Below are 26059 nucleotides of genomic sequence, written 5' to 3' on the forward strand. Positions count from 1 at the left end.
AGAACTCGAATTTGTGATCGAGCTATGCATGAATAATTGAAGAACGATTTGGTTGATCACATATGGACAAAATATTCCACAAATTACGTTTAAATTAATTGTGTTTTATGTTATTTATGCAATAAAATATATTCCATATATGTTTTAAAATTTAGTTTGCAATAATTATTATGTTTTTAATAATTAAATTGTAAAAAAAAATATTAATATTTTTTATTCTAAGATGTACAACTTAAGAACCTACCAATGATACTGCATAAAAACAAAAAACAAAAATACAAATCTTAAATTTTACACTTTTCAGTTTATTACTAAATTAATCCTAAGATACACATGTAATATCCTACCATTGAGCGCCTTGTCGTTGCTTTGTATGGCATGTCTTTACAGTTTCTTGATAATGTTTTTCTGTTTTCCCCCTACTATCAGTTCCCAAAATCTGCATTCTCCACAAAAATATGTTTTGGATCTTAAAGCTTTTGTCTACGTTTTTTGGCTTTTCCTTTCGAGCAATCTTATCACATTTCCTAAAACGTTGATTTAATTCCCGTAATGATCTTGGCCGAAGACAAAAAAAAAAAAAAGACTTACTACTAAAGTCTATAGTTAGTCGCTATATTATATGTCCAAACCTGGTTTGAACAACATTCAAGTGTGAAGTGATCACGCCGTCTCAAACATTAAGGCAATATTTTTACCAGACGGCTAGGATAAAATGTATACGCGTTTGAACTTATGGTTATTACTTTGCAATCTACATACAAATTAGGTATGAATTAATTCTGAAAGTATAGATCTCCGTACTCTATAAACTATTGCACATGGCTTTCACCCTGGATATATAGATAAAGAAACAAAAGGCCATGACTACGTACAAGCAGTGTGATACCCCAACCAAACTTTTTTTTAATTAGTTTTATAACAAGTGGGCTCCTAAATCGGCCTAAAACTTGTTCCGAAACAACAGATATCGCATATCTCTAAATGATATAAATCTTCTTAGGACAAAGCGAGTTTGTACTATTTAGATTCACTTAGCTTGGACGTTGCACTCTGTGAAATGTTGTTGTGTTTAGGAAGAACAGGTTCCAAGCACAAGAAAAAGTCCTTTCTTATATAACTATTTTAATTCCTTTTTTACTTGGGATTCATAGCCACCCCTCCCGTCGACAATCCTCCACGGCTCCAACAATCTTTCTTCTTCTTTAAGAAAAAAAAAAAGAATATCATAAACCAATAATATGGTTTATAGTAATTTAAACCGTGCATGAATCAATCTATCTTTCTTCCTAAAACCCGAAGGATGATTTAATATCGGAGCTCTAACAACAGTCGGTCGATATGGCTACGGGTTCAGTTAGTAAGCAGTACATGGCGAATCTTGTAGTGATCTTGCTCTTCCTCTCCTCATCATCTCTCTTTGCAACTTCACACATCTGCCACCCTGAAGATGAAGATGAAGCAGCCTCCTCCTTCAGCTACGTTTGCCACTCAAACCTCCAAAAGTGCCACACTTTCGCCATCCTCAGAGCCGATTCTTCTCTCTCCAACCTTAGTTACCATCTCGGTCTCGACTCCTCTGTAGACGCCGACGAGTTTGTTCCACAAGGTCAGTTACTCTTGATCCCAATCGACTGCAGATGTAACGGACGGTTCTACGAGGCCCATCTCATCAAAACTTGCGTCAAAGGAGACACCTTTCGCTCTGTCTCTCAGTCTCTGCAAGGCTTGACCACGTGCTTGTGAGCTAACACTTTTCCAAGTTTTCTAATTATGAATTTATTTTGTTTATCGACTGATGAGTGAGTGCTATTTTCACTGCAGATCTATCATAGAGAAGAATCCACACATTTCCGAGGACAAACTCGGCGACAACGTTAAGCTGCGTTTGGCCATCAGGTGCTCTTGTCCAGAAGAAGGCGTTTCAAACGCTAGTTTTCTCGTCACGTATCCCGTGAGCCTCCGCGACAGCGTTTCCAGCCTGGCGCTGAAGTTCAACACAACAGAGGATGCTATTGCCTCTGCCAACAACAAATCTGGCGTGGTTCCACTCAAGCCTGCTCTGATCCCTCTTGACCACAGACCGGTTCTTGATCAGTTGGCCAAACCGGGAAAGCCGCCAGGATCACGGAACGTAACCACCGAGAATCTCCATAAAAAACAACCATCCAAGAAGAAGCGGTCAAAGATGAAGCTCATGATCGCTGTGAGCAGTGCGATTGCTGGAGTCTGCGGTCTTATCACTCTCATCGTGTTTGTTTACTTACACTGGAAGAAAGAGACGCGGATGCAAACGCAAACGCAGAACTGGATCAGCAACAAAGACCCCGAGACGCGGCAGCTGAGTCTGAGCATCCGAACCACTAGTGACAAGAAAATCTCGTTCGAAGGGTCACAGGACGGCTCGATATTGGATTCTCACAACACTGTTGGCACCACCACACCACGAAAACCAGTTCTGGAGATTTACGCATTTGAAGAGTTAGAGAAAGCCACTGAGAATTTCAGCTCAAGCAATCATATCAAAGGTTCGGTTTATTTTGGTTCGTTTAAAGGCAAAGACTTGGCTATAAAGCAAGTGAGTGCAGATGTAATGAAAAGATTCGATTTTGGGCTTCTCAACGATCAATCACACTACTATAACCACAATCTGATTAGGGTTCTTGGGACCTGTTTTAGAGAAATCGATCAGGACTCTTTTCTGGTTTTCGAGTATGCAAGGAATGGGTCCCTGTGGGATTGGATTCAGAACAAATTGGCGATCAAGAATCAATTCATCGAGTCTTGTTACTGCTTCTTGGCATGGAAACAGAGGATCAAGATCTGCCATGATGTCGCCATCGCGTTAAAGTATATGCATCGGATCAACTACGTCCACGGAAACATCAAGAGCACAAACATATTCTTAAACGAAGATCTCAGAGGTAAAGTCGGAAAATTTGGGATGTCAAAGTGCGTAAACAATGAATTCGCGACTGAGGAGAACATTCTACAAGGTTCGCTTTCTCTAGCTACTGACATATTCGCTTACGGGATTATGGTAATGGAGGCTTTGTCAGGACAAACTCCAGAGATGTTGCTTGGATTGCAAGGAGAAGAAGAGACAACATCCCTTGGGACACAAGACACGTGTGTTTCCGAATGGAAGAGATTGAGAAGGGTTCTCGGGGACAAGGAAATGCTGAGGGAAGTGATGGACAGCACACTGGGAGATAGTTACTCGGTTGATTGCGCATTTGAAGTCGCAAGTATTGCAAGAGATTGTACTAGAGAAGAACCGGAGTCAAGGCCGAGTGCGGCTGAGATTGCAGAGAGGGTTTCAAGACTGGTGGATGACGACGAAGACGAAGAAAATGAAGCGGTAATAGAGAGGGAAAGTACCTTAATTTCAGAGAGTTCATACAAGCCTTTGGTAAAGAAGACTAGTATAGACTAATTAAATATATATATATATATATATATATAAACAAGAGTAATATGTATGTTATTGCATCATGACCCTAAACTCATCAAAGTTAATAATCCCATCCATATTGATATCGAATTGGGAAATCATAACCTCGCATTCCTTGAGAGTTTTGGACTCACCCAACAAACTAAGCATCCTCTTCAAGCTTTTTGGTGTGATGCCGTCACTCTCTTCATACAACTTGAAAGCTTGCTTGAGGTCCTTCTCCTTATCTTCTTCCTCTCCGTCTTCCACCAAGTTGACGAATTCCTCGAGTTGCAAGGAGTTATCGTCAGTGGTCGTCTCTGGATTTGGAATTGAGGTGTCTTCTGGCACTATTGGACGTTTGCCAGATTGAATAGCTTCGACGCATCTTTCAATGGAAGAAACCGAAACCTTGCCCTGTTGGGTCATGTCAAAGCGACTAAAGACACGTTGATACTCTTGACGTTTGGTAACGTTGTCACTCTTCATAGAAGACTTTGGATCGGGAGAGGGAGAGAATGATGATTATGGTTTCAATAGAGATAGATTATTAGAAGAAGATGGAGGAGCTTTTTATAGAGACGGTTGGAAAACGTTGAAGTAGAAGAAGAAGAAGAAGAAGAAGAAGAAGAAGACCATTCCTCGTGGACCTTACCTTTTTTTTTTTTTTTTTTTTTTTGTGGACCTTACTTTTAACATATGCGGACTTGTTAATATCTTTACGGCGGGGATCACACAAAGTTTCCGCGGCTTCTAATTATCTATGTTGACAAGTTTCTTTAACATCTTCTCTGATTTTTATTATTTTTTGGTTTCTTATACATTTTAACAACTTCTTCTTTCTTGGTGATGAGGAGGAAGATTCTGCTGACTTTGACTAGTATTACTTAAAAAGAAATTTCATGTGAATACTCTAGTGTGTGTGTTTTTTTGGGTGGTTAACATGCGTTGACGGAAATAAAAAGGAAAAAAGCAACGGTTGACCAAATTCGGTCGTTGATTAAAGTTGGGCCTGGAATGGGCTTTGAGAGGTCTGGGTCATATGGACTCCCTTGCCTTACTAATACGTCGTGTAATAATGTGGTCCATTCAAGAAAGTAGCGAAGGAATCACAATCACGTGGGAAAAGGGCTGGGTCAGTCAGTGGCAGTTCCGTGATTTCGAGGGTTAGAAAGGGCAATTAGTGTATTGAGAAAGAGAAGAAGGGAGTGCCAGCTGTCCCCATAAACCTCGGGTGCCCAGCTTCAAAGAGAAGAGAAGCCCCTTCTTTTCTCTGTGGCCATTCTTCTCTCTCCGAATCAGCCGCCGCCACGCCTTGACCACCATGGCATGGCTGAGCCGCGTGAGAGGAGTTTCTCCGGTATCAAGGCTCGTCGCGCCTCCACGATCTTTCGGATCAGCGGCCGCCTTGGAGTTCGACTACGACTCCGATGACGACTACTTGTACGGCGATGATCGCCGTTTCGCGGAGCCGAGACTTGGTTTGGATGGATCGGGGCCAGATAGAGGAGTGCAGTGGGTGCTTATGGGCGCCCCCGGAGATTGGAGGCACGTCTTCGCCCAGAGGCTCTCCAAGCTTCTTGAAGTTCCTCACATCTCCATGGGATCCCTTGTCCGTCAAGAACTTAACCCTAGATCTTCTCTCTACCGGGAGGTTCTTACTACTGCTACTCTCCTCTTTTAATTTTAATTAGATTCCACTCTCTCTCTCTCTTTTTTCTTCTTTTGCTTTTTATTTTTCTCATAAGATGTTTAATTGTCTACACACTCCCCTCCCTGATTATAACTAAACTTTTTCTCTTATGGCAATGTCTTGTTCCTTAAAACATCATTCATTCATGCTGTGATTTGTCCCGTGGAAACTTGTAAAGAGAACATAACATCGTTCCAGTTTAGGGTTTTGTTTTGTAATGCTTTTATTCTCCCCTGTTCTAGTTCAACTAACCGACTCTTGTTTTATAGATTGCAAGTGCTGTAAACGAACGAAAGCTTGTTCCAAAGAGCGTAGTCTTTGCTTTGCTATCAAAGAGGCTCGAGGAAGGATACGTTAAAGGGGAAACAGGTTTCATTCTTGATGGCATTCCCCGCACTCGTTTTCAAGCTGTGAGTTTCTTTGAATAAATCCACAAATATCCTCGATTATATTACTTTTGGCCTGAAAATGTCCTAAAGAGTATTCTCCTGTAGTCATTCCCCAAGCTATTCTCAATGTTTGCAGGAAACTCTTGATCAAATCGCTCAGATTGACCTCGTTGTGAATCTCAAATGCTCTGAGGAATCTCAAAATGTCCAAGTGAACCGAAATGTTCTTAATGAAACAGTTCTGCCTCGTCAAGATTTCCTCGGCTCTATGTTTCACTCACCTGTTGCTATCAAACCTCAGAGGGAGTGTCTCGATGTCTATGCACAGGAGGTACTTTTCTTGTTTGTTATCAATGTCGTTGATATATAATTACTTTACAAGGTGGTTTGGTTTCATCCTAATATCTTACGGTGATGCATCAGGTGAAGCCCCTAGAAGACTACTACAGGAAGCAGAGCAAACTTCTAGACTTTCATGTTGGCACTGCCACATCAGCTGAAACATGGCAGGGCTTGTTGGCAGCTTTACATCTCAAGCAGGTGAATTTGACGACCTCACATAAACTGACTGTGTGATGATGACAACAGTCAATATCGCTAAGGCTAGAATTATATCCTTTTGAGCCTTGCTTTACAAAATTTTGATCTTTCTCCTTCATTTTATGGGTCTTCTTTTGGGTTGTCTAATATTTTTTGTTTTAATTTCTGTAATGCAAAGTCTTGTGAGAGATTCAAAGTGACGAGAATGTACACTGAAGCTTGTAATGAGTCTATACGGAGCAATTCTTTTTTGTCTTTTGATAAGTATATATTTGCTTCCCTTGCAACAGTCTTGTGCATCTCTGCGATCAAAATGTTAATCTGCGTGTATCAAATATTTCTCTGGACTGGTACTACTGTTGAACAAAAGTTTGTGCTACATTCTATACATCGCATCACCAATATTACTTAATATGGCATCACCAACAACAACAAAGATTTATGACACATCAGACATTTACAACCAGTCACAAAACAGAAAGACCAAACACATCGATGTCTGATCATTCGCCGTTCATCCAACATTCTCTGAGAAGTTGATACCTGACTGTCTCATCTGCACCGCCATTATTGACCTTCTTACAACCCGTTTGTTGAAGAACAACAACAGCCAATGGTGAACTCAGCTCATCGAGCTCGTCATCGCTTGTGTACGCTTTTCTTGTTACCGATGACCTGATTCTGCATAATTGCGGCACTTGAGGCTGTCCAAACTCTCCAATGATGGTGGAGATTGAAGTCCCTGAAGGTGGAGAGTACAGTGGAGGAGGTGCAGTGCATGGGTAGCTTGTGATCATAGCCTTCTCAGCTTCCTCCTACAATGGCCATCACGTTTCTGTTAGCAAAATTATCTTCTTCGCCTAAGATCCATCATTAAAAAAAATGGTCTTACCTCGGATTCAAGAGCTTCAAGAACAGCATCAGGAACTGGGTCAGGGCAAAACTCATCTGGGACAAAATTGTTCAACACTCTCTTGATCAACGGTGCACCAAACATCGGGCAAACCTACACAACGACGAGACATATTTGATCAAGTAAAAGAATAAAATTTACTGGTTACAAAGTGATGAGTTCTGCGTTGCCTTAGCACCTCTTTTCTCACAGAACTGTTGAGGAGCATATCTTTGGGAAGCATCATCAGATCACTTAACGCCTTAAGAAGATGGAATGTCTTGAACGATGTATCAACATAGCTATTCTCATCGCTATTGTCTTCATCTTCGTCATCAATGCCAAACAGATCAGTGAGCCACCTAGACCAGTTTCCTATCTGTTTAAAATTAGAAACGCATGAGGGTTACAAAGACTAAAGTATCATTGCCAAGTATTTGAGTTCAGTATACTGACCGAGTTTTTCAACTGGGCTCCAGAACCAAAACTTGACGTTGTAGAAGGAATTGGCAAGACCCTCGAGTCTGCAATGGGATCAGATACAGGGTCCGTTGGGAAATTGTCATCGGAATCACGAAGGATGGCATTGAACATGGCAACATCTAGCCGAGCCACACATTGTTCCATTATCTGCGTGAAAAAGTGTGGGCATTATTTTGTGAATCAAGAGTAAGGTATCAAAGTGAAAAATTCGAAAGGAGAAATGTTTACCAGACGCGCAGGCACGGGCAGACAACCACATTCATGGCCACTAGCTCGCAGAGGGCACAAACGTTCGTGAGCATCCCTGAAAGCCTTTTTCCAAAGCTCTAATGAGAAGTCACCTTGCTCTTGGTTCACAGAACTCGGAGACCTACCAAAAATTTTCTTTGATGCAGATCCATTGGCTTTATCAAACTCTCTAGTCGATGCTGCTGAAGACTGCATACGTGGTGTTAAAGTCTGCAACCAAAGTAAAAGAACGTGAGTATTATTAGTTGGTTAAGAAAGTGAAATTGAAAGCAGAGAGAACAGAGCAACATTACCTGCCACCAAATTGATTCTACCACGCGTGAGAAGATCCAAGCTTCAACCTTCTCAAGCGCAGCTATGAAAGTTACAGGGTCATCCCAGGTACCAAAAATCTCAATGTCCTTTCTCCTCAAAGGGGAATCTTTCCACTTCAAGGACGATTGTTTGTCGGTTTCTCTTTCAACCTTCTGTTTCCTTGATCCAGGGCCAGCAGAAACAGGCAACTCCTCTCCTGCACTAGTATCACTTACGATCGTCCTCAGAACAATAGTGTTTGACAACCAAAATGTCAACCTGCAATCCCCGGACAATAATTTTTTTTGGAGCTCTGAATTTTTTTACTCAAAGAGTAGTGACTATGCAAATTAGAATATCACAATACCTGGGGACATCGTTTCCACACGCTTTGGCGACAAGAACTAGCCCGGAGACAGCACTTTTAGCTGCATTGGCTCTTCTTGAGAGATGGTTTTCTCTAGAAGCATGAAGATACAGCCTCAAAAGACGTCTAGCAGGCGCATGGACTTTACTTGATGAACTTCCATGCTCTGCAACCACGGAGTAGAGAGCTGCTTCTATTGCTGCAGCCTCACGTAACTCACCCTCAAGCTTCTTTACTTTATTTTCCAAGTTCTTGACTTTGCTCTCCAAAGTTGTGTCGCGGGTGGACTTTGGATACACCTTAGTTTCTTTTCGTTCACTGGATAGACTCAACCGGCTATTGCTCCGGGAAATATCCAGGGATGACCGAACAGACTTCACCTTTCTGGATTTCTCAACTACAGTCTCTGATTCCTGATCACTGATCATATCTTGACTATCGTCAGAAGCTCTAGGCGAAGCGTTACCTGCTGGATCATCAACTTGAAAAGGCACAGACTTGGTCTCTCCGTTATTGTGTGGAAGGCTGTTTACCAGCTTAGAGCTCTCGTTAATATCGGTTACAAAGACATTCTCACAGTCCTCCAGCCCAGACACAGAAGTGTTGGGTGCAGGAATAGGAATGTCCGATGGGAGATGAAACACAGAAGACAGATCTATTGAGGAGGAGCGAGACGGAGTCTGGTTAGCAATTTCTCCTTGTCTGCTCTCTGATGCTGATTGTGATCTCTCGTGGCCATTTCCTTTAGAAGTCTTGTTTACCCTCTCATGTTCTTCCTGCAAATAGGAAGGCATCAACTCATTTAGAAACATTTCACCTCAAAAAGTTATCAAGAGAACATCGACATCTGACCTCTTCGGTTCGCACAGAGAAACCACCGTTAGACTCTAAAGTTGAAGATGAAACCGTCAAGGAGGAGTGGGAGGAAACGTCATCATCTGTGATGGATGCAATCTCAGCTTCCTTGTAGTATTCCTCATTCATCAAGGCAGAAACAGATCCACCACCGGTCTTGGGGCGGCGTCTATCAACGGGTTGGATAGTGAGGAAGAGAACAGGCTGAGTGGTATTCCGGTAGCTTCTCTTACTGTTCATGGGAGCAGATACGGTCAAAGCATCTTTGAGAATACCGTAATCAGCCAAATCAATGGTGGCAGTAGCCAAAAGCTGATGAGTTTTCTCTCTGCGAGGCTCGTATAAGTTGAGCTCTAAGAGGTTCTTGAAGAAAAGATCAGCAGGCTTGTTCCGAGCAGAAGCATCCTTGATCAAGGTGAGGGGAAGCTTAAAGGATTCGTTGAATTCGATTTTGCCTTGGGCAAGGGAAGGAGCAACTGCATTAGTTGTACCAGAATTGCGGTCACCGTTCTCCCATTGGATGACAACAGAGCGCAGTGATGTAAGGGACTGAGAAGGTGGCCAAGGCTTGATGTCATGAATGTGGATCAGGTAATCAACTTGTATCGTCGATGAGCCTCTTCTGTTCTTGGAGCTTAAACCCAAAACCATTTTGCCAATCTCAAAATAAAATAAAAAAGCAAGTCCCGAATCAGTCAGTACCTGCATAAAAAAACACACCCCAACGCCATTGAACACTTTGCCTAACCAAAAAAGTAAGCAAGCGAAACCTTCCTTCAAATGTTTAGACATGCATGAACATTGACTCATGGTTAAGTCATTCCATAAACATTACTAAATAAAAATTAGAATTGATAAAAGATCCAAAAAGTGAACAAGTAGAAGGGGAAAATAAAAGCGCTATGAAGAGAGATTTTGGAGCTAATAATAGTACATCAGATCCAAACAGCAGGTGAAAGGAAACCCAATAGATAGAGAGAGATATTAGCAAGCTGAGAGAATGTTAATTGCACAGCATTGGAGTCACAGAAAACACAAAGCTGAGAGAGAGAGAGAATGAATACCCAGACAACAACAGCAGCTACAGATACAGAATCTTGAGATGAAAATGTGAAATATTCGTTTCGGTTCTTCTTCTTGCTTTTACACACAACTTATACTGAGCTGCTTTCCCCTTTAGTATTTTCCTCTTCTCTCATAGGTTTTTCTTTGATTTTGCCTTCTTCGTGTGTGCGTTTTGGTTTAATCAGAGGATGTGAGCCACTGACACAGAATGATGAAGAATCTATACAAAAGAGAAATTTTAGAAATAAAATTAAAAAACAGAGAATTAAGAATTTAGAAATTTATGATGACGCCATCTCACGACATAACAAAAAAAAATACTGTTAAAAAAGAAAAGAAAATGGAGGTTTTAATTGATCGTGCAAAGATCTAAACGACGACGTTACGATAAGTCTCTTCTTCTGACGCGCTTGGTCAATAGTCAATACCTCCCCTTGGCTTTGATTTTGCCGACTGCGAGTGGGCAAAAGAAAGATCGGATAACCATTACATTACGTCTTTAATTGTTTTCTATATACATGTTTTGATATCTTTTTGCCGACAAAACACATACAGCTTATATACAGTATTACGATTACCTACATTTTATTTATAGTCATCTAATGCATTCTTAATTACTTATAAAAGACTTTTCTTCTTTTTTTTTTTGTGGTTGGTGATGACAGTTTTCTCTCTTCTTCTTTTATTAACTCTGTTGCAGAGATGGACCGAGTTTATAGTTCAGAATTTTATAATAAGTTTTTAAGCACTATGTATGTATTTGGCATGTTTAGATCAGCTTATTTTTATAATATATGGAAACTTTTCTTTTATATTTAAAAACACTTCATTGAAAGAAATGGGTTGGAACAAATTTACCAAAACATCAATTTCCTTATGATGTAAAATTATTGGTAACAAAATTGACTTATCTCCTACCTCCCTCCCTTCCTTAACTTGGTTTTCAAGTTTCGGAAACTTCTTCTCAACTACAAACAGCATTATGTAATATGTATATGAATGAAGTGTTAATTCCCTATTTTTCACTCTGATATAACATCAATGTTGGACTCTTTTTTAACGCCTTTCCTGGGGCCTTTGAAGGGCCTTCCCGCACAATCAATTTGCAATTTAAAAATGAATAACAACAACATTTAAGCAAATCATCGTAATGACTCTGACTAAATGAGTAAACAGAACACTCTTCAAGGCTTATGATGGATAGAAATGAGATGGCTCACGCTTGGGTGATCTCTTTCTCTTTGGACTTGCACATCTCCTCTGCTGACTTTACATACTTCTTCGTCAGCTCCTCCACCTGTCACGTCAACACAAAGAGAAAGATTCAATAAATTATTTAGGAATCCCATTTGCACAAAGATCACACACATGGATACTACTCACTTCTTTCTCCAGTCTTTTCACTTCATCCTTTGGTAGACTCGGCCCTGCTTTCTTTATCGTGTCTAGTGCCTGATAAAATCGTATCTGATCATTAGATATTCTGACGCATGGGATACAGTTGACAACATACAGTGTTCATACTACCTTTTGCCTCGCTCTTCTTATGCTTTGTTTGACAACTTCACTAGACTTGGTTACAATTTTGCACATTGCCTGGATTTCATTACAAGGTCAAGAGACTGAACCTCAGCGGCTAAACAAAAAAACACACAATAATCACACATAATTTGGCTGGTTTACCTGAATATGCTCCTTGGTCAATCTGCTCAAAAATAGGAAGGGGGAGATCAGAGAAAGTGAATAGAATGAAGAGAGGGAAGAGAATAATTACGTAACGTACGCAGGGATAGATGCGATGAGTCGTTGCCCATCAAGTTTCGGGTTTAATCCTAATGGAGATGAGACAATTGCTTTCTCAAGTTCTTTCACAGTCTGGAGAACACACAAAGTGAGGTAAAAATCTAATGGGGTTGTTGGAAGGAAAGATGTCACAACGTAGTAACTGAGACCTTTGCTAGTAAAAAAAAAAAGGTTGCAGTGAACAAAACAAAGAGAGAAAGCATAAAAAAGTGGGGAGGGATTTACATCGGGATCATATGGATTGACAGACAAAGTCTTAGGATCGAGCACAGAGACCAAAGCTAAGTGATTGAGAGGCATCTTGACACCTCCCGTTTCAACGACAATATGATCAAGCATTCCTGCCAATAATTCAAAAATCTCGGCAATATGTAACTAACAATAACAAGAAGAAGCAGAGCTTAGATATATGATCAGGACTCAGGAGGATCTAACACAGGAAAGAAAGAAGAGAGAGCAAAGAAAAACCAGGAGCTGCTCTTCCGGTTCGAAGTTTAGTTAAATCACGAGACAATGCATCAATGGCTGCCTCCATTTGAGAAGAGGCTGCTGCTTTCACGGTAGGCCCGATATCTGGAGAAGCGTCGACCATCCCCGTTGCTGCTGATGAATCGTCCCCTGAAGAAGAAGAAAGAGTTGTTAGTACCACAGAAGAGAAGCTTGAATCTACATATCATCATTCCAAATCATTCATAAGATTAGGGAGTAAAGTTATTATTAGGTAGCTGTACTTGATTTTTTGCCTTTTGCGAAGCCTCGACGAGCATCTCTGAGGAAATCGGGCATGGCCAAATCGAGTTGGGAATCAGGGCGGCCAATCATCATGGAGAAATCGCGAGACTGAAGAGCAACAACGGAGGAGCTTCTTCTGAGAAACCCAATCGTACTTCGACTCGAAGACAGAGCTCGTCTCACCAACATAGCCATCATCCTTAATTCTTCGTCTGAGCTGAGGTTTTGCTTTGATTTGGCTTCTAAAACCCTCGACGACTAGTGAGACTAGTAGTCCTCAAAATCAATTTAGTAAATAAGCTTTATTAAAGAAAAAGGAAATACCAAAACTAGCCCTCAGATGCGCCTCCTCCTACCTAAAACCCTTTATTCCACTGCTTAGATCTTTCCATTCTCACCTCCGCCGGCACTCTCTCCGGTTACTCTGTGAGTCATCTCTCTCCGTCCGCTTTCTTTTCCAGCTGAAGAACGAACGATGGCCACTCAGGCTGCTGCTGCCGCCTCATTCAATGGCAACCTAAAGGTTCTCTACTTCTAAATTCGAGCTTTCCATCCTCTTAGATTATGATCGGTTCGCACATTTGATGTCTTCTTCTTACATTTTCCTACTTAATCATCCCTCAACAGTGATTTTACCTTTTCAGATTGTCTCTGTCACCTGTACTATGGTAATTCTGAGATCATGAGTAGATGTTACAAACTTACTCGAAACTATGTCTTGTCGCTTCTGCAGAAAGCTATGGCAGGTATCAAGCGTATCAATCTCGACGGTCTTCGTTGGCGAGTTTTTGATGCCAGAGGCCAGGTTTTTCTTTCTTTTCTTTCTTCTTCTCTCCGCTTTTGAGCTTGAGCTTGCTTGGTTTGTTTTATAACGTCCACAGTAGTAAACGTTATTAAACATTACACGTTTCCACTAAACCGCCTTTATCTTATTCAACCTTGAACTTCAAACACATCTCGCCTGTGTCTTTGTATTATTGGCTTTCATTTGTTGTAACATTTCATTTTATCATGTCTACTCTAGGTTCTTGGTAGACTAGCATCCCAGATATCAACCGTGCTTCAAGCCAAAGACAAGCCAACTTACTGTCCCAACCGCGACGATGGGGACATCTGTATTGTTCTCAATGCTAAGGAAATTGGCTTCACAGGAAGAAAGCTCACCGACAAATTCTACCGTTGGCATACCGGGCAAGTAACACACTTTTTTTTTTCTTGTTGCTTCTGTAAATCTTAGCTGCAAGATGAGGGATTTATCATCTCTTTTCTAGCCTATATCTCCCATTTGCTTCTACTTTATTGAACTATTAACCTCTGTTTACAGGTACATTGGACACCTGAAGGAACGGAGTCTGAAAGATCAGATGGCCAAAGATCCCACAGAGGTCATACGCAAGGCTGTCTGGCGCATGCTTCCAAGTAACAATTTGCGTGATGTGAGTACCCTATTGACTGAAATATCTTCTAATCCCCTGTGGCTACAGAAATTTACCCCAAACCTGGCTTTTACTCTTACTTGTTGGAATCCCTCATGAATTGGTTGATGATATATAAGATTCTTGATTCCTTGTTACTAGTGGGTTGTCTCTCCTCACACATCGGTCTTACTGAATGAGATATACTTTTGATTTGCCAAGGATATGGGTTTGAGGAGAATTTCTGATTTTCGATCATTATGTTATTTGTTGTTTACCTTTTATTTTTAGTGGGAAAACTGACTTTTTTTTTTGTATTGATACATCCTGACTTCTCAGCTCCTAGATGAGTTGCTCTCATAGTTAAGGATTTGTTGCTAAAAAGACAAGAATGTGCTGAGTTTTTCTTTCTTTGTGTGGATATAGGACAGGGATCGGAAGCTAAGGATATTTGAAGGTGGTGAGCATCCCTTTGGAGACAAGCCACTTGAGCCATTTGTGATGCCACCTCGTAGAGTTAGAGAGATGCGACCGCGCGCAAGGCGAGCAATGATCCGTGCCCAGAAGAAGGCAGAGCAGGCAGAAATTGATGGGACAGAGGTAAAGAAAGGAAAGAAGAGGACCTCCTCTCAAGTAACTGCGTAGAAGGATTACTTCAGAGAAACCTAGTAATGCGACTAGTCTTATTATCTGTAAGCAAGGTTCATAATGAAGGCGTGAATAAGTTTTTAAGGCTCTTGTTTATTGAGTACTGGACAGTACACATGGACCTGTTTCTATCACGCATGAACCGTCTTGCTGGAACATGGATTTGCTACTGGTTATCTTTCAGTTTTCGTTGTTGCAAACCAGAGTAATATCGATGGCTTCTTGGTTTGAGAATCAAGCTCGCTTTTCTCTCATCGTTGAGAATTTAATCTTTGAAAAATGCGTAAATGCATTAAGCATGCTAAATTTGATAGTAAGATAAGAAGATTTCGTATGAGTGGCAATAACAGTAACATCCTCGTTTCTTTTCTTCAATAACAAGAGAATACATCTACACCTACAAACAAACCACACACAAAAAAGAAAACAAACATTTTCATCTTGGAAACAGTAACTCTCTCTTAGTTAACTTTTGTATATTTTCTATCTTTACACAAGATGTGCCATTCTTGGAGCACCGCAGCCTGAAGTGCCATGTGTTCTGTTTCTTCTGCTGTCAACTTTGACAGTGTTCCTTTTTCCTTCTTCTCTTCTTTGTCCTTTCCCTCTTCTTTCTCCTTTTTCTCTTGTTCTTCTTCATCATCGTCTTCTTCTTCTTCTTCCTTCTCTGATTCCTCCTCTGTCTTCGGAGTCTTCTTCGGCTGAGCTGCCTTCAACAAAGCTATCCTCTCCATGGAGATCTTCAGCTTCTCGACCGCGGTTGCCTTCACTTCATCCTCCGGCATGTACTCAACTCCCCCGTCAGTTAGATCATCACACCATCCCTGAAGATCCGACTCTATTTGCTTTGTAATTGACGCTTCTGAGGCTCTAACCACGAACTTGCACATCATGGTTGTTGTCTCGTCACCCAGATCCATGTTCCTGCTCACTTCACTAGCCCCAAAGATCATCATGCCAACAAACCCTCCATGCCACGTTTTTGCAGCGTAACAAAGCTGTAGTGACATCAAGTTAGGGTTTATTAGACCATCAATCCAATCAAGGAACAAGAAGGACAATAAGACCATGGTGGAACTAACAAATCACCTGAAAGCCAGCAACAGTGCGTATAATGTGGGAACAGACTCTGTGGAATGGCTTGGAGGATAATGATTTGAGTCCGCTTAAAAATGGTGAAGCACCATACTGTTGTGCAGCTGTCGCCATGAAGCCGCTTCCTTCATACATGTATGTGCCAGTGTACTCTGCAACAGCTGGCAAGCTAGGCCACAAACGAAAGAACTCGACAGGTGAGATTTTGTGCGGGAGAAGAAGCTCAGTCAGTGGAATTTTGTAAGGCTGACATCTTAAGATCACAGGCTCTCCGAGTTCTGCTTTTGAGCCTCTCTTCTGCTTCATGATCTGTGGATCCTCTTCTATGTAGTCACCATCATAATCTCCCCTAGCACCACGGAATGGATAGTAGAGGACTTGAACCCAGAAACCACATCTTTCAAATTGGGAAACACCAACGGTGACACTGCATTGTACAGGATCCTACAGGAGTAAAGCACAGACAGGATGATAAGACAGCTAAACTGATTGATCTGTAAGAACAGAAATTGTTAAACAACTGGCAAAACTTTAGATACTAGAGAACTGTAACGAGATGGGAATATATAAGCATTGAAGACTGAAATCCAACCTGTGAGACAAGATTACGCAGCTGCCGCACTGCTTGAGGAGAACCATCCATGAAATATAGGGCACCAGATAATCCAACCCGTATATCCACACGATTCAGTTCAAGTTCTGTCAAATTAATTATCTGAAGGTAACATAAAGCATAAGAATATGTTGAGACGATAAACTTTACTAACAAAACTAAATCAAGTATACCAACCTTCAAGTGCAAAGTGACCCTTCCATCATTTGTATCTGCTAAATGGTAAGCTTCTATATAGCAAGGATCACTGCTTCCAGTCAAAGGATATGCTGTGGGAGGAACCTTAACAGAAGTCGCATCGACTCCTTTCGTAAGAAAGAGAGTTAATTCAGTGGGCTTCGGCCTCCACAGCTCTAGAATGGCCTTATGAATTAGACCTTCTAATTTTCTATCTTGAGCAGCTGATGGTTCGTAAAACTGAACAGTAAGCTTATGATGGCTAAATGGGTAATCTCCTCTTGTCTCACTAACTCCAGCCCACCTGGAAATTAATAGGTTGTGTAAGTTCCAGAAATGCAGTAAAACTCACACAACAAAGGGATTACAAGCAAAGGAGAAAGCTCACTTTCTTTCAGGAAGATTTGAAACATATTTGATCCTCTGCAATATTAGACGGGTTTGATGTTTGCTAACTGTATCTGCAGCAGCATGGTTCCTATACTCCTCAAGCTCTTTGGTTATTAATTGGCCAGCTCTTGCATGACGTGATCCCATCCTCTGGGCGCATAATAAGACTGCCTGAACATCCTGTAGCCTATTCGATGTAGTTGCAGCGGCATCCAAGTTGAAGAGAACCTTGTGTATATTTGCTACGATAATATTCAATGGATCATCGGGGTCATCAGCCAAAAGTGGATCCAGGCCTTCTAGATCAATATGTTCTGCGATGGTCCATATAAGACGCCCAAGAATTCTAGGGGTATTTACCTGCCACGTTGAGATCAAAATTTACTAATACATGGGAGAAACAGGAAATTGACAAAGTTTCCGTCCCCAGGAAATAGTTACTCTACGGTTTAGTATAAAGTCATAGCTAAACCTCTTCAATGATGAAGATATTTAACAGAAGAAAGTTACTAAAAGTGACTTTAAACTTTCAGCTGAGGCTTCATTACCTCTTGGAGATCCTTGACAAGCTCACGCTGCAAGTTCTGCAATCGCGTCTCATTTAATATTTGATCCTGGGAAGCACCGTCTTTGATCCTCTTTACTCCTCCACGGGTATCATAGATATGGCAGAGCCTAACAAGCAACTTCAAATAGCAATCTATAGCGTATGTCCTGCCATCACAATCCCATCTGACACAAGGCCTGCAAACTTCCACAACTTCAAGGGCTGGTTCTGTCCAGTTCAGAGCACCATAACCAGTGCCATATGCTAGTGCACCAATCACTCTGCTCTCCATACCCGAGTTTTTTTGTTCAGGCAAAGGTAGAGATAACTGGAAGCAACTTTCCACAAGCATTGCCACCAGTTCTTCCCGGAATAGGCTTTTACTGGTAACACTATTGAGATCATCTTTAACCCTTGCATCTTCAAAGAGAGAAATAATATCTGTTCCAGGCAGAGGCTTCTGACCTCTTCTGGCACTTTCTCTGGCAAAAAGGTGAACACATAGAGCTGTACGGCAGATACAGGCTAATGCGTGCATCCTGTCGGATTCTGCTCTCAAGTTCCTCACCATAAGCAGCAGTCTTCTAAACAAAGAGACCTTTGTAACAAGTTCCGAAAGGAATGATTCAGAAATCATAGGCCACAGCTTGAAAACAACTATACACAACAACCAATCGAGAATTCAAATACGTATTGAAAGAGGTAGAGAAATGACATACTTGCATGTGCAGATCAAGCAAGTGCAGGTTCGTGACTACCGCCCTGACAATACTCTCTCTAGCAGAAGAAAACTCTTGGCGGTCCCAGAGTGTTAAAATTGCAATAATGGACTGTGAAGCCCACTCTGGCTTCCCTCCGGCAACATCTGCCAGGTAAAGCATGTTAATTCCGACTTCAAATATCACAGCTGGATCCAAAGAGGAAGCCAAGAATGGCGCCAAATGGGTAACCAAATCTGATACGCCAACCAGCTTCTCGGCGTTCGAGTCCACAACGGTGGCATTAGCTGCTGCAGGAGCAGAAGAAGCCTTGGAAAGCTGTCTAATCACTTCGACACTACCCGAAGCAACAGCCTTGACAACAAAGACAAGAGGGAAAGCAGTGGCTCTGAAGGATTCAACAGGAAGGACTAGAGACCTAGCCATCAAAGCGCTCCTTTTTTTCCATACAATGTCAACCATAGAAGAGACCCACTTGGACCTGATGGCGAGGGAATTCTCGCTGTCAACGAGCTTGTCGCCAGCAAGACGGCTCATCCGCTTGGAGTCGAACTCCTGGAAGAGTCTACCAACGGATTCAAAGGCAACCTTGGAGACAGCGTCGGATTTGTCGAGCATATTCTGGCCTATGCGAGCCCACCAGTTGGAGACCTTGTCGAGAAGACCCACATTGTTCTCGCACAGTGTAACGAGATCATCACGCGCGAGGATGCAGCCAAGTGTCTCAGTAATGGAAAAACGAAGATTGTCAGATGGGGAATCGAAGCATGAAGCAATCTCTGTGCTACAATCAGAGATGAGTTTAGGAAGCGAGAAGGAAGGGAGGGCAGCAAGGATGGAGACGGCAGCGGCGGTGACATCAGGGTCTGGGAAATGAAGATCCGTTTTGACACCTGAACAAACGGTGTCCCAAAGATCCGGAGTCAGGCGGGTAGATCGGATGAGATCGAATGCGAGCTTCTTACAAACAGCCGACGCCGGAGAGGCAACAATCTCCTCCACAGCAGACTTAGCGATCACGGAGATATCACGCCCGGCGGCGGATTGCTGCAGGGCCTGAAGAAGCGCCGATGACTGGCGAAGCGCGTCATTAGAGCGGAGGTCCGCCTGGATCTGGGCGAAAAGAATGTCCATAACCGGATCGAATCAACCAAAAAATTCGAGATCCAAGGCGATGAACCTCAGCTAGCTATCTGTGCTGGCTATCTGTGTACGGATGCGACATGGAAGTGGAAGAAGGATGTGTAAATCATCATTCATTCCATCGACTGAAGAAGAAGAAGAAGAAGAAACAGAAAAAAACAAACAGCGTGGCGTTCCTGCGATGTGAGCTTTCAAAGCGTGCCGTGTCGAATGTTATACTTAGACCCAATAAAAGGCCCAGTACTATGTTAACATAAAGCCCAGTATAATAAAGCCCAGGACGCTCGCCGGGAATATTGCATTCGACGGTGTAGATTGAGCTCCAAAACGGCGTTTCGGGAGGGTGGGACTTGGACACTCTAGAGAGGGGTAGAGACAGAGAGCGGTTTTGTTCTCTCTCTGCATCTCTCTGGTCGTCTAGGGTTTTACTTCTTCGTCTTCTCTTAATATCATCAAACTCTTAACGTTCTCCTCTCTCTGGTCGAGATTTACGCTTCTCTGGCTCCCCCTCGGTTCGAGCGGCTGCTCAGAAGTTCGAGTCGGTTAGTTCGTTTTATTATTTCCGGATTCGTTTTAGAGTTGAATTGCTATCAGTAGTTTGAAGTGTTAAGAGGTTTTGATTTGAGTGAGCAGGAGAGGAGGTTGTCGCTTCCTTGGGCGATATGACTGTGAGGTACGGTGGTTTCCCAGTAGATTACGATCGTCATAATTTTGACTCTCCGGGCGGCTATGATGATAGGCATAATGCTGAAGGAGACACTTATGGTGTCCCGAGAATGGTTTTACCCTTGTCTGGGCTTGTCATCATCGGAAAGGAAGAAGTTGCTTCTTACGCTTCGACAGGAGCTGCAACAGTTACGCTCCTTTCAGAAGAATGTTGACCTTCCTAAGTTTATGTCTGTCACTAGTACACCTGCATGCAGTTTGCCTCGAGCCAAGAGTTTTGGTATGTCAAAGATGAAGCATTGTGAGACCCTCTTGAAACGATTGATGTCGCATCAGCATGGTTGGCTTTTTAAAACTCCTGTTGATGTTGTCAAGCTCAACATACCTGATTATTTTACCATTATCAAACATCCTATGGATTTAGGAACTGTTAAGACCAAGTTAACCTCCGGCACATATTCTAACCCATCTGACTTTTCTGCTGATGTCTTACTTTTCGAAACGCTATGACTTATAACCCCATCGGAAACAAGGTTTATAACATGGCTCATACTCTCACCAAATTTTTCGAGGTGGGGTGGAAAACTTTTGAGAAGAAGTCATCTGGAACCTATTCCGAACCAACTAACTTGGGAACGTATGCTGACAAAGAGACTGTAATGCCTGAGCCTCTGGCTAAGAAGAGGAAGATGAGTGCTGTGAACCATGACTGCCTCTTAGAGCCTGCTAAACGGGTTATGGCAGATGAGGATAGGGTAAAGCTTGGCAGAGATTTGGGGTCCTTGACAGAATTCCCGGTACATATAATAAATTTTCTGAGAGATCACAGCTCCAATGAAGGGGGATTTGGAGACGATGAGATTGAGATTGACATTAATGAGCTCAGTCATGATGCCTTGTTCCAGTTGCGGGATCTCTTTGATGAGTACTTGATAGGAAACAATAAGAAAGATTCAAACGGTGAACTCTGTGAGCTAGAGGTAATCACCCTTTTATATATCTCATTCTTGATCCATTTGTTAACATGACTGACAAAACAGTGGATACTTTCATGTAGCTTTTACATGGGTCAGGGCCAGGAAATTCATTGATGCAACATTGTGATGGTTAGCATACGTTGGTTTTGTTGTTTGAGAAAATTCTCATGACCTGCTCTGTTACTAAGTTGTCATTTCTTCTTCCTTACTTGAAGAGACTGAGTTCGAGAACGAGGATGTTGACGTTGGTGAGTATGAGCACCCTAGATCTAGATCTCACATCACATCTGTCAGGACAGATATAGGTATGGCGCTAAGAATTCCAGTGGTTTGTTCAATCTTGTTACATTATATTAGTCTCTTTCTCTATGGTACTTTTGCAGATATTTGATTGTTGCAGTGCTTATATGCACTTAATCCTCAGAACCATCTTAATTCACTTTTCTTAGAAGTGGCCGTCCATCTTAATGTTTCTTCTGGAGTGAAACTTCCTATTCTTATTCAAATAACCTATTAGCTGATAGCACCTCCTCATAATACACACCTAGTTTGATAGTGATAGACCTACGATATTTTCTGCTTATTTTACTCCCATGTCAGTGTTTTCTTTAGTGATCATATTATTAATTGGACTGCTTTAATCAGTGTTTACTCTTCTTATGGTGCATGTAACTGATTAGGCTCTAGTAGCTCGGAGAGTTTACCAGAAGATCCTAAAACCACAAGATTATTGAGTTCATCAAAGGTAAACATCATTGTTGGATTATAAGTAAAAATATTTTATGCCTCTGCAGAGGTCTTAGATACCATACCACAATTTGATTGGGCAAGCAATATTGGTCATGATATGAAGCTTGATATATTCTTAATACTTGACAGATACATACAAAGCTTCATATATTTTTAATACCTGACAGTTGAGTTAACCTAGTCTGAAATTTGGTCAGAAAGTGTTGGTTCTGATCGTTTTTTCCTTTTCCTTTTATCCACTGACACAGGTTCTTGAGAGCATGGATTCGGAATCTCCCTTGGATGGAGCTACAAGCAGTTCCCCAAGGAGAAAACGTGAGCGGACTTTAATTTATGTGCAATAGATGTTAATTTTGTTGGTTTACCTATTCCTTTTCTAAAAGCAGCGTCCGTTGGTGGATTGAATCAGTTGGAAGATGCATCCAAAGGGAAGCTAAGTCATGTTGAAGGGGTAGGTGGTCATAAAGATGGTAAGCTCAGGAGTGTGATAGAGAAATGTCCGTGCTCTAATTTCTGGGGGTGGCATCTCACTCTTGTTGACCTGTTAATAATTTAGGAAATAGTGCTCAGAATGAGAAGCAACTACCTCCGGAAAAGCGTTACAGGGCTGCTCTATTGAAAAATCGATTTGCGGATATAATCTTGAAGGCGGCTCAAGAGAAAACTCTTAATCAGGTTACCTGTGTTTGTGGAGCTGTGAGCTGTATTTAGTTAGCCCTCCCATATTAGCTCTAAAAACTGGTTCCTGAAAAATTGTGAATGATATCACATATCAGAATGAGAAACGAAGCCCAGAAAAACTGCGGCTTGAGAGGATGAACTCGAATTGCAAAAGAAGAAAGGTATTCTTGATTTACTAATTCCAAGTCTGTGATTGATGTTAATATACCAAGTACATACGTACATAAACTTGTCCTCTTTTATTTTGCACCAGAAAAAGCACGGTCACAAGCAGAAGCCAAGGAAGCTGAAGAAGCTCGAAGAAAAGCTAAGGCACAAGCTGCGGCTGAGGCTAAGAGGAAACTGGAACATGAAAGAGAAGCAGCCCGGCAGGCATTGCTTGAGGTATATCAAAATAGCTGCAATTTGTTTTTCTTTTTTTCTTTTACTGCATATATATATATATTGATTATTGCCATGGTTGAATGGTACACAGATGGAGAAGTCGGTTGAAATAAATGACAACTCAAGGTTTCTCAAGGACCTAGAACTGGTTAACACGGACCACTTGACAAATCTAAGAGAGGTTGGCCATGACTCTGATGGGCTGGGTGTTTTTGGGTTTGGAGGAAGCAATCCTCTAGAGCAGCTGGGGCTATATATGAAACATGATGAGGATGAAGATGAAGATGAAGTCGACCTGCTTGCTTTTGACAGATCCCACTCCCAGCAACGAAGTAGAAGAGGGTGAAATTGACTGAGATTGACGAGTGTTGTAATTCGGGTAATAGCAGCAAGTGTACATGAATCAGAGAGTTATTGTAAAAAACGATAGTTATATTGAAAAATGTACCCACGAGAGAAAGAGGCTCTAAATATTTGTACTCTAGTACAAGTGAAATCGTTGCATCAAACCAACTAAGGAAATCACGCCGCAGAGCCCAGTGCATTCAGTGTTTAGGTAGTTTGCATTTGGAGTTAGGTAGACTGCCCTTTCTAATATGAAAGATTAGTTTGGCGAGTCCCCCAATAGGTGCAATGATCATCAAAACAATCCCAAGAATGATGCAGAACTGCAAAAGAAAGAAGATATTACCTAGCTATATTTAGTTTATAACTCACAGTATTTAGCTTTTGATAATACCAGATTACCAGAGAGAGGAGAGGAGTTCAACTTACCCAGTTGATGCACCATGATAGACTAAATCTCTTTGGTTTCTTTAAGATCAGCCACATGATGCATGGGATCTGAAAGAAAACATCATTATGTTTGTTAGAGACTTAGAGCTAATGATTTTAAAACATGCTTGTTGATATCAAGAGCAGTTTAGGAGCTTACAAAGTATGTGGTCGGGGCGAACACAAATCCCCCAAAAAAAGAGAGCAACGCACTGTAATACGGTAAACCGACTGCTATTCCCATCGTGGCGGCTGCCATGATATATATAGAGAGAGGAATGTCAAATAATGGATTAATGCTACTCCTCTGAGAAAAGATGTGAATTCAATTTTTTTTGGTATGCAAATAAAAAAGAGAGACTTTAATTTACCCACAAAAGTCCACCGGATGGTATAGCGTAGAACTCTTGTTGGACTGAAGTGCCATTTCTTTATCATCACAGATTCGATCATGTCAAACACAGGCATTGCGTAGACCTAGAGCAAAAAGAGTTGAGGCGGCCTGTTTCGTTACAAGTTATCTAACAGTTAAAGGCGTTAATTTGCTGGTGTACCTGATAGCTTCCCAGGAGGTGTATGACCACAAACATGTTGGCAACAATGACAAGTGCCTTTGGTTTTGTGAGTGATTCGAGGATGTTTTCTTGAACATTGTTTCCAAACGTCCGGAACCCTACAAGGGCAACAGGGAAGTAGCAGAAAGCTACAATGATATAGGCTACAACGGCTCCCTTCCACATGGGCCGCTTTGATGGATTCTCTGGTGTTGACGGGATCGTTGCTTGTATCTCTAAAACAACGTTATGACCTGCGTAAGCGAAAGCCATCTCCCCTAGTGCACTTAAGAAGTCTAATGGCACTGAGGTTGTTTTTTTTTTATACCCGTACTCTACACTCCCTGTGGCAGCCCCTTTCCTCAGGGAGGCTACCCAAGCAATTGTGGAGTAGCTGTGGGAAAGTAATTAAACGTCATTCTTGATCATGTTATGTTAATGCTTTGCACAAGAAAAGTATAAGCAAAAGGGTGGCTGTTTACCTTACTGACATGACAGCAGCTACCAAAGAGACTCCAGAAATGGAGTTGAAGTTCTTAAGAAGGGAGAGAAGAAACTGTGAAGAGGCAAAGATCAAAATGAAGTGTCGAATAGTCATATTGGTGCAGCTGTCGTCATCTCCCACAGCAAGGTCATGTACATTCTTGAGGGATTTACCTCCTGTGACCATGTAGACTATGCAGACACTGATTTCGACAAGAAGTTGTAGGGGAACGATGATGTACAAACCAAGCTTTTTCCCAAAGGCGGCCTGACCCAGCTCATGGTACCTATCAAAACGTTGGCCTTCAAACATCTCGTGCATCTCAATCATTTGCCAGAGGGTGTATAACGTGATGACCCATGAAAGGATCAACACCACAACCCCAGGTCCCCTGGAAACAAAAAGCAAAGCAAAGCAACTTGTGTTGTGCATGTCCACAAAGGAGTTTGGTATTTTTTGGGAGAAAGATGAGATATAAAATTACCATCCAAGCTCTGACATGGCATAAGGGAGCCCGAGAACCCCGGCACCAACAATGGCAGTCACGTTGTGAAAAGCTGAATAATACCAATTGGCATTCCGTGATGCTGTGATCGGAAGCCAATCATCCAGATCAAAAGATTGATCCTGTAAGTAAGTAAGTCTTTCACAAGTCAAAATGATCATCAAAACTAAGGGGAACGAAGACCAAAGTTTCGAAACAAGATCTTGATTGTAGATATACTAGACATATCATAATTAAGTCTTTTACTTTGAAAACAGGATCATTAGTAAGAACCTACGAGACATGATCGGTCACAAAAGTAGGCATAAATACCTCAACAAAATCTTGATTGTGGATATGGTGTGGGATTCCCTTCATTGCAAAACTTAGGAATGTTCTGACTTGCTTGTGCGTCAATCTTTCTGCTTTTTTTTTCGTCTGTAGTTCCAAAAGTTGGGTACAAGAGAAAGAGAGAGAGAATGAATTAAGTTGACCTTGACCTCATTAGCTGTGCTGCCGATGATGATGATCTTGAAGTTGTAATTAGTTCGAAATTACCTGGAAATTTTCTCTTAGTGTTGAAATGGTCGTTGGTTGGGATACATGTTCATAATGACTTCATTGGTTACGCTATTGTATATGATTTTATGTCACTATTGGAAGATTTATGTAATTCTCCAATCATTGTTTAGTTAACTTATAAATCATTCTTCAAGTCAATGACAGATAAAAATAAAAATCAAGTTTTCAAAGTAAAAGACTA

General features: G+C 41.6%; 9 protein-coding genes across 10 annotated transcripts; 4 read left to right on the top strand and 5 right to left on the bottom strand.

Annotated features, from left to right (window-relative positions):
• Positions 1 to 1341: 1341 nt before the first annotated feature.
• On the top strand, positions 1342 to 3436 carry LOC17892005 (protein LYK2). The gene is made up of 2 exons (XM_006297072.1): positions 1342 to 1742; positions 1825 to 3436. The coding sequence occupies exons 1-2, from the start codon at positions 1342 to 1344 to the stop codon at positions 3434 to 3436; spliced, it is 2013 nt and encodes a 670-aa protein (XP_006297134.1).
• On the bottom strand, positions 3368 to 4038 carry LOC17892875 (probable calcium-binding protein CML40). The gene has a single exon (XM_006299663.2). It carries the CDS (start codon positions 3920 to 3922, stop codon positions 3485 to 3487), a length of 438 nt encoding a protein of 145 aa, XP_006299725.1. The 5' UTR covers positions 3923 to 4038; the 3' UTR covers positions 3368 to 3484.
• Positions 4039 to 4690: 652 nt separating this feature from the next.
• Positions 4691 to 6322, top strand: LOC17893654 (probable adenylate kinase 7, mitochondrial). Its single transcript, XM_006298199.2, has 4 exons — positions 4691 to 5087; positions 5396 to 5536; positions 5652 to 5846; positions 5939 to 6322. Exons 1-4 carry the CDS (start codon positions 4758 to 4760, stop codon positions 6089 to 6091), a joined length of 819 nt encoding a protein of 272 aa, XP_006298261.2. The 5' UTR covers positions 4691 to 4757; the 3' UTR covers positions 6092 to 6322.
• Positions 6323 to 6414: 92 nt separating this feature from the next.
• Positions 6415 to 10550, bottom strand: LOC17893712. Its single transcript, XM_006299797.2, has 9 exons — positions 10260 to 10550; positions 9193 to 9897; positions 8341 to 9116; positions 7973 to 8252; positions 7659 to 7889; positions 7404 to 7577; positions 7147 to 7326; positions 6948 to 7061; positions 6415 to 6870 (listed from the first exon to the last, which is right to left on the bottom strand). The coding sequence occupies exons 2-9, from the start codon at positions 9844 to 9846 to the stop codon at positions 6559 to 6561; spliced, it is 2721 nt and encodes a 906-aa protein (XP_006299859.1). The 5' UTR covers positions 9847 to 9897; positions 10260 to 10550; the 3' UTR covers positions 6415 to 6558.
• A 706-nt stretch (positions 10551 to 11256) lies between these two features.
• LOC17890814 (ribosome-recycling factor) lies at positions 11257 to 13157 on the bottom strand. Its single transcript, XM_006298276.2, has 8 exons — positions 12795 to 13157; positions 12532 to 12681; positions 12289 to 12404; positions 12044 to 12135; positions 11944 to 11965; positions 11788 to 11856; positions 11644 to 11712; positions 11257 to 11557 (listed from the first exon to the last, which is right to left on the bottom strand). Exons 1-8 carry the CDS (start codon positions 12991 to 12993, stop codon positions 11477 to 11479), a joined length of 798 nt encoding a protein of 265 aa, XP_006298338.1. The 5' UTR covers positions 12994 to 13157; the 3' UTR covers positions 11257 to 11476.
• A 21-nt stretch (positions 13158 to 13178) lies between these two features.
• LOC17890989 (50S ribosomal protein L13) lies at positions 13179 to 15058 on the top strand. Its single transcript, XM_006298506.2, has 5 exons — positions 13179 to 13318; positions 13529 to 13600; positions 13820 to 13986; positions 14120 to 14231; positions 14637 to 15058. The coding sequence occupies exons 1-5, from the start codon at positions 13271 to 13273 to the stop codon at positions 14853 to 14855; spliced, it is 618 nt and encodes a 205-aa protein (XP_006298568.1). The 5' UTR covers positions 13179 to 13270; the 3' UTR covers positions 14856 to 15058.
• An 88-nt stretch (positions 15059 to 15146) lies between these two features.
• Positions 15147 to 19690, bottom strand: LOC17893377 (protein TPLATE). The gene is made up of 7 exons (XM_006299438.2): positions 18400 to 19690; positions 17682 to 18278; positions 17132 to 17493; positions 16744 to 17047; positions 16546 to 16668; positions 15948 to 16397; positions 15147 to 15856 (listed from the first exon to the last, which is right to left on the bottom strand). The coding sequence occupies exons 1-7, from the start codon at positions 19531 to 19533 to the stop codon at positions 15320 to 15322; spliced, it is 3507 nt and encodes a 1168-aa protein (XP_006299500.1). The 5' UTR covers positions 19534 to 19690; the 3' UTR covers positions 15147 to 15319.
• Positions 19691 to 19882: 192 nt separating this feature from the next.
• On the top strand, positions 19883 to 23471 carry LOC17892351 (transcription factor GTE11). Its single transcript, XM_023786327.1, is given in 15 exon segments — positions 19883 to 20084; positions 20176 to 20336; positions 20338 to 20692; positions 20695 to 21188; positions 21266 to 21314; positions 21401 to 21490; positions 21866 to 21930; positions 22184 to 22250; positions 22322 to 22405; positions 22492 to 22610; positions 22712 to 22748; positions 22751 to 22777; positions 22870 to 23000; positions 23092 to 23292; positions 23294 to 23471. Coding segments are annotated over 14 exon segments (1914 nt in total). The 5' UTR covers positions 19883 to 20084; positions 20176 to 20204; the 3' UTR covers positions 23357 to 23471.
• On the bottom strand, positions 23415 to 25779 carry LOC17891115 (lysine histidine transporter-like 4). 2 transcript variants are annotated; one of them, XM_006297504.2, is made up of 8 exons: positions 25630 to 25779; positions 25297 to 25439; positions 24811 to 25203; positions 24329 to 24722; positions 24146 to 24251; positions 23935 to 24026; positions 23775 to 23843; positions 23415 to 23668 (listed from the first exon to the last, which is right to left on the bottom strand). In XM_006297504.2, the coding sequence occupies exons 1-8, from the start codon at positions 25672 to 25674 to the stop codon at positions 23546 to 23548; spliced, it is 1365 nt and encodes a 454-aa protein (XP_006297566.2). In that variant the 5' UTR covers positions 25675 to 25779; the 3' UTR covers positions 23415 to 23545. The 2 variants fall into 2 exon arrangements, 1 of the variants encoding a protein (XP_006297566.2); XR_002834667.1 differs by lacking the exon at positions 23415 to 23668 and having other exon boundaries at positions 24150 to 24251.
• Positions 25780 to 26059: the final 280 nt, after the last annotated feature.

This window comes from Capsella rubella, unplaced genomic scaffold (assembly GCF_000375325.1).
Source record: "Capsella rubella cultivar Monte Gargano unplaced genomic scaffold, Caprub1_0 scaffold_3, whole genome shotgun sequence".
Lineage (NCBI taxonomy): Eukaryota > Viridiplantae > Streptophyta > Magnoliopsida > Brassicales > Brassicaceae > Capsella > Capsella rubella.

What these genes read in the sequence shown, in the direction of transcription:
- LOC17891115 (XM_006297504.2), bottom strand. Translation starts at nt 25,674, where the DNA reads ATGAAGGGAATCCCACACCATATCCACAATCAAGATTTTGTTGAG. An exon ending in GCCATGTCAGAGCTTGGATG is followed by an intron (nt 25,204 to 25,296) that starts GTAATTTTATAT and finishes TTTTGTTTCCAG; the next exon opens with GGGACCTGGGGTTGTGGTGT. An exon ending in GCTGCTGTCATGTCAGTAAG is followed by an intron (nt 24,723 to 24,810) that starts GTAAACAGCCAC and finishes ACTTTCCCACAG; the next exon opens with CTACTCCACAATTGCTTGGG.
- LOC17892005 (XM_006297072.1), top strand. Translation starts at nt 1,342, where the DNA reads ATGGCTACGGGTTCAGTTAGTAAGCAGTACATGGCGAATCTTGTAGTG. An exon ending in CAAGGCTTGACCACGTGCTT is followed by an intron (nt 1,743 to 1,824) that starts GTGAGCTAACAC and finishes TTTTCACTGCAG; the next exon opens with ATCTATCATAGAGAAGAATC.
- LOC17893377 (XM_006299438.2), bottom strand. Translation starts at nt 19,533, where the DNA reads ATGGACATTCTTTTCGCCCAGATCCAGGCGGACCTCCGCTCTAATGAC. An exon ending in TTGTCAAGGATCTCCAAGAG is followed by an intron (nt 17,494 to 17,681) that starts GTAATGAAGCCT and finishes TCAACGTGGCAG; the next exon opens with GTAAATACCCCTAGAATTCT. An exon ending in GCACTGTTGCTGGCTTTCAG is followed by an intron (nt 15,857 to 15,947) that starts GTGATTTGTTAG and finishes ATGTCACTACAG; the next exon opens with CTTTGTTACGCTGCAAAAAC.
- LOC17892875 (XM_006299663.2), bottom strand. Translation starts at nt 3,922, where the DNA reads ATGAAGAGTGACAACGTTACCAAACGTCAAGAGTATCAACGTGTCTTT.
- LOC17890814 (XM_006298276.2), bottom strand. Translation starts at nt 12,993, where the DNA reads ATGATGGCTATGTTGGTGAGACGAGCTCTGTCTTCGAGTCGAAGTACG. An exon ending in CGCAAAAGGCAAAAAATCAA is followed by an intron (nt 12,682 to 12,794) that starts GTACAGCTACCT and finishes CTTCTTCTTCAG; the next exon opens with GGGACGATTCATCAGCAGCA. An exon ending in TGACCAAGGAGCATATTCAG is followed by an intron (nt 11,857 to 11,943) that starts GTAAACCAGCCA and finishes AATGAAATCCAG; the next exon opens with GCAATGTGCAAAATTGTAAC.
- LOC17893712 (XM_006299797.2), bottom strand. Translation starts at nt 9,846, where the DNA reads ATGGTTTTGGGTTTAAGCTCCAAGAACAGAAGAGGCTCATCGACGATA. An exon ending in TAGAATCAATTTGGTGGCAG is followed by an intron (nt 7,890 to 7,972) that starts GTAATGTTGCTC and finishes CTTTGGTTGCAG; the next exon opens with ACTTTAACACCACGTATGCA. An exon ending in ACAGTTCTGTGAGAAAAGAG is followed by an intron (nt 7,062 to 7,146) that starts GTGCTAAGGCAA and finishes GTCGTTGTGTAG; the next exon opens with GTTTGCCCGATGTTTGGTGC.
- LOC17890989 (XM_006298506.2), top strand. Translation starts at nt 13,271, where the DNA reads ATGGCCACTCAGGCTGCTGCTGCCGCCTCATTCAATGGCAACCTAAAG. An exon ending in CATTCAATGGCAACCTAAAG is followed by an intron (nt 13,319 to 13,528) that starts GTTCTCTACTTC and finishes TCGCTTCTGCAG; the next exon opens with AAAGCTATGGCAGGTATCAA. An exon ending in CAAGTAACAATTTGCGTGAT is followed by an intron (nt 14,232 to 14,636) that starts GTGAGTACCCTA and finishes GTGTGGATATAG; the next exon opens with GACAGGGATCGGAAGCTAAG.
- LOC17893654 (XM_006298199.2), top strand. Translation starts at nt 4,758, where the DNA reads ATGGCATGGCTGAGCCGCGTGAGAGGAGTTTCTCCGGTATCAAGGCTC. An exon ending in GATCTTCTCTCTACCGGGAG is followed by an intron (nt 5,088 to 5,395) that starts GTTCTTACTACT and finishes CTTGTTTTATAG; the next exon opens with ATTGCAAGTGCTGTAAACGA. An exon ending in TCGATGTCTATGCACAGGAG is followed by an intron (nt 5,847 to 5,938) that starts GTACTTTTCTTG and finishes GTGATGCATCAG; the next exon opens with GTGAAGCCCCTAGAAGACTA.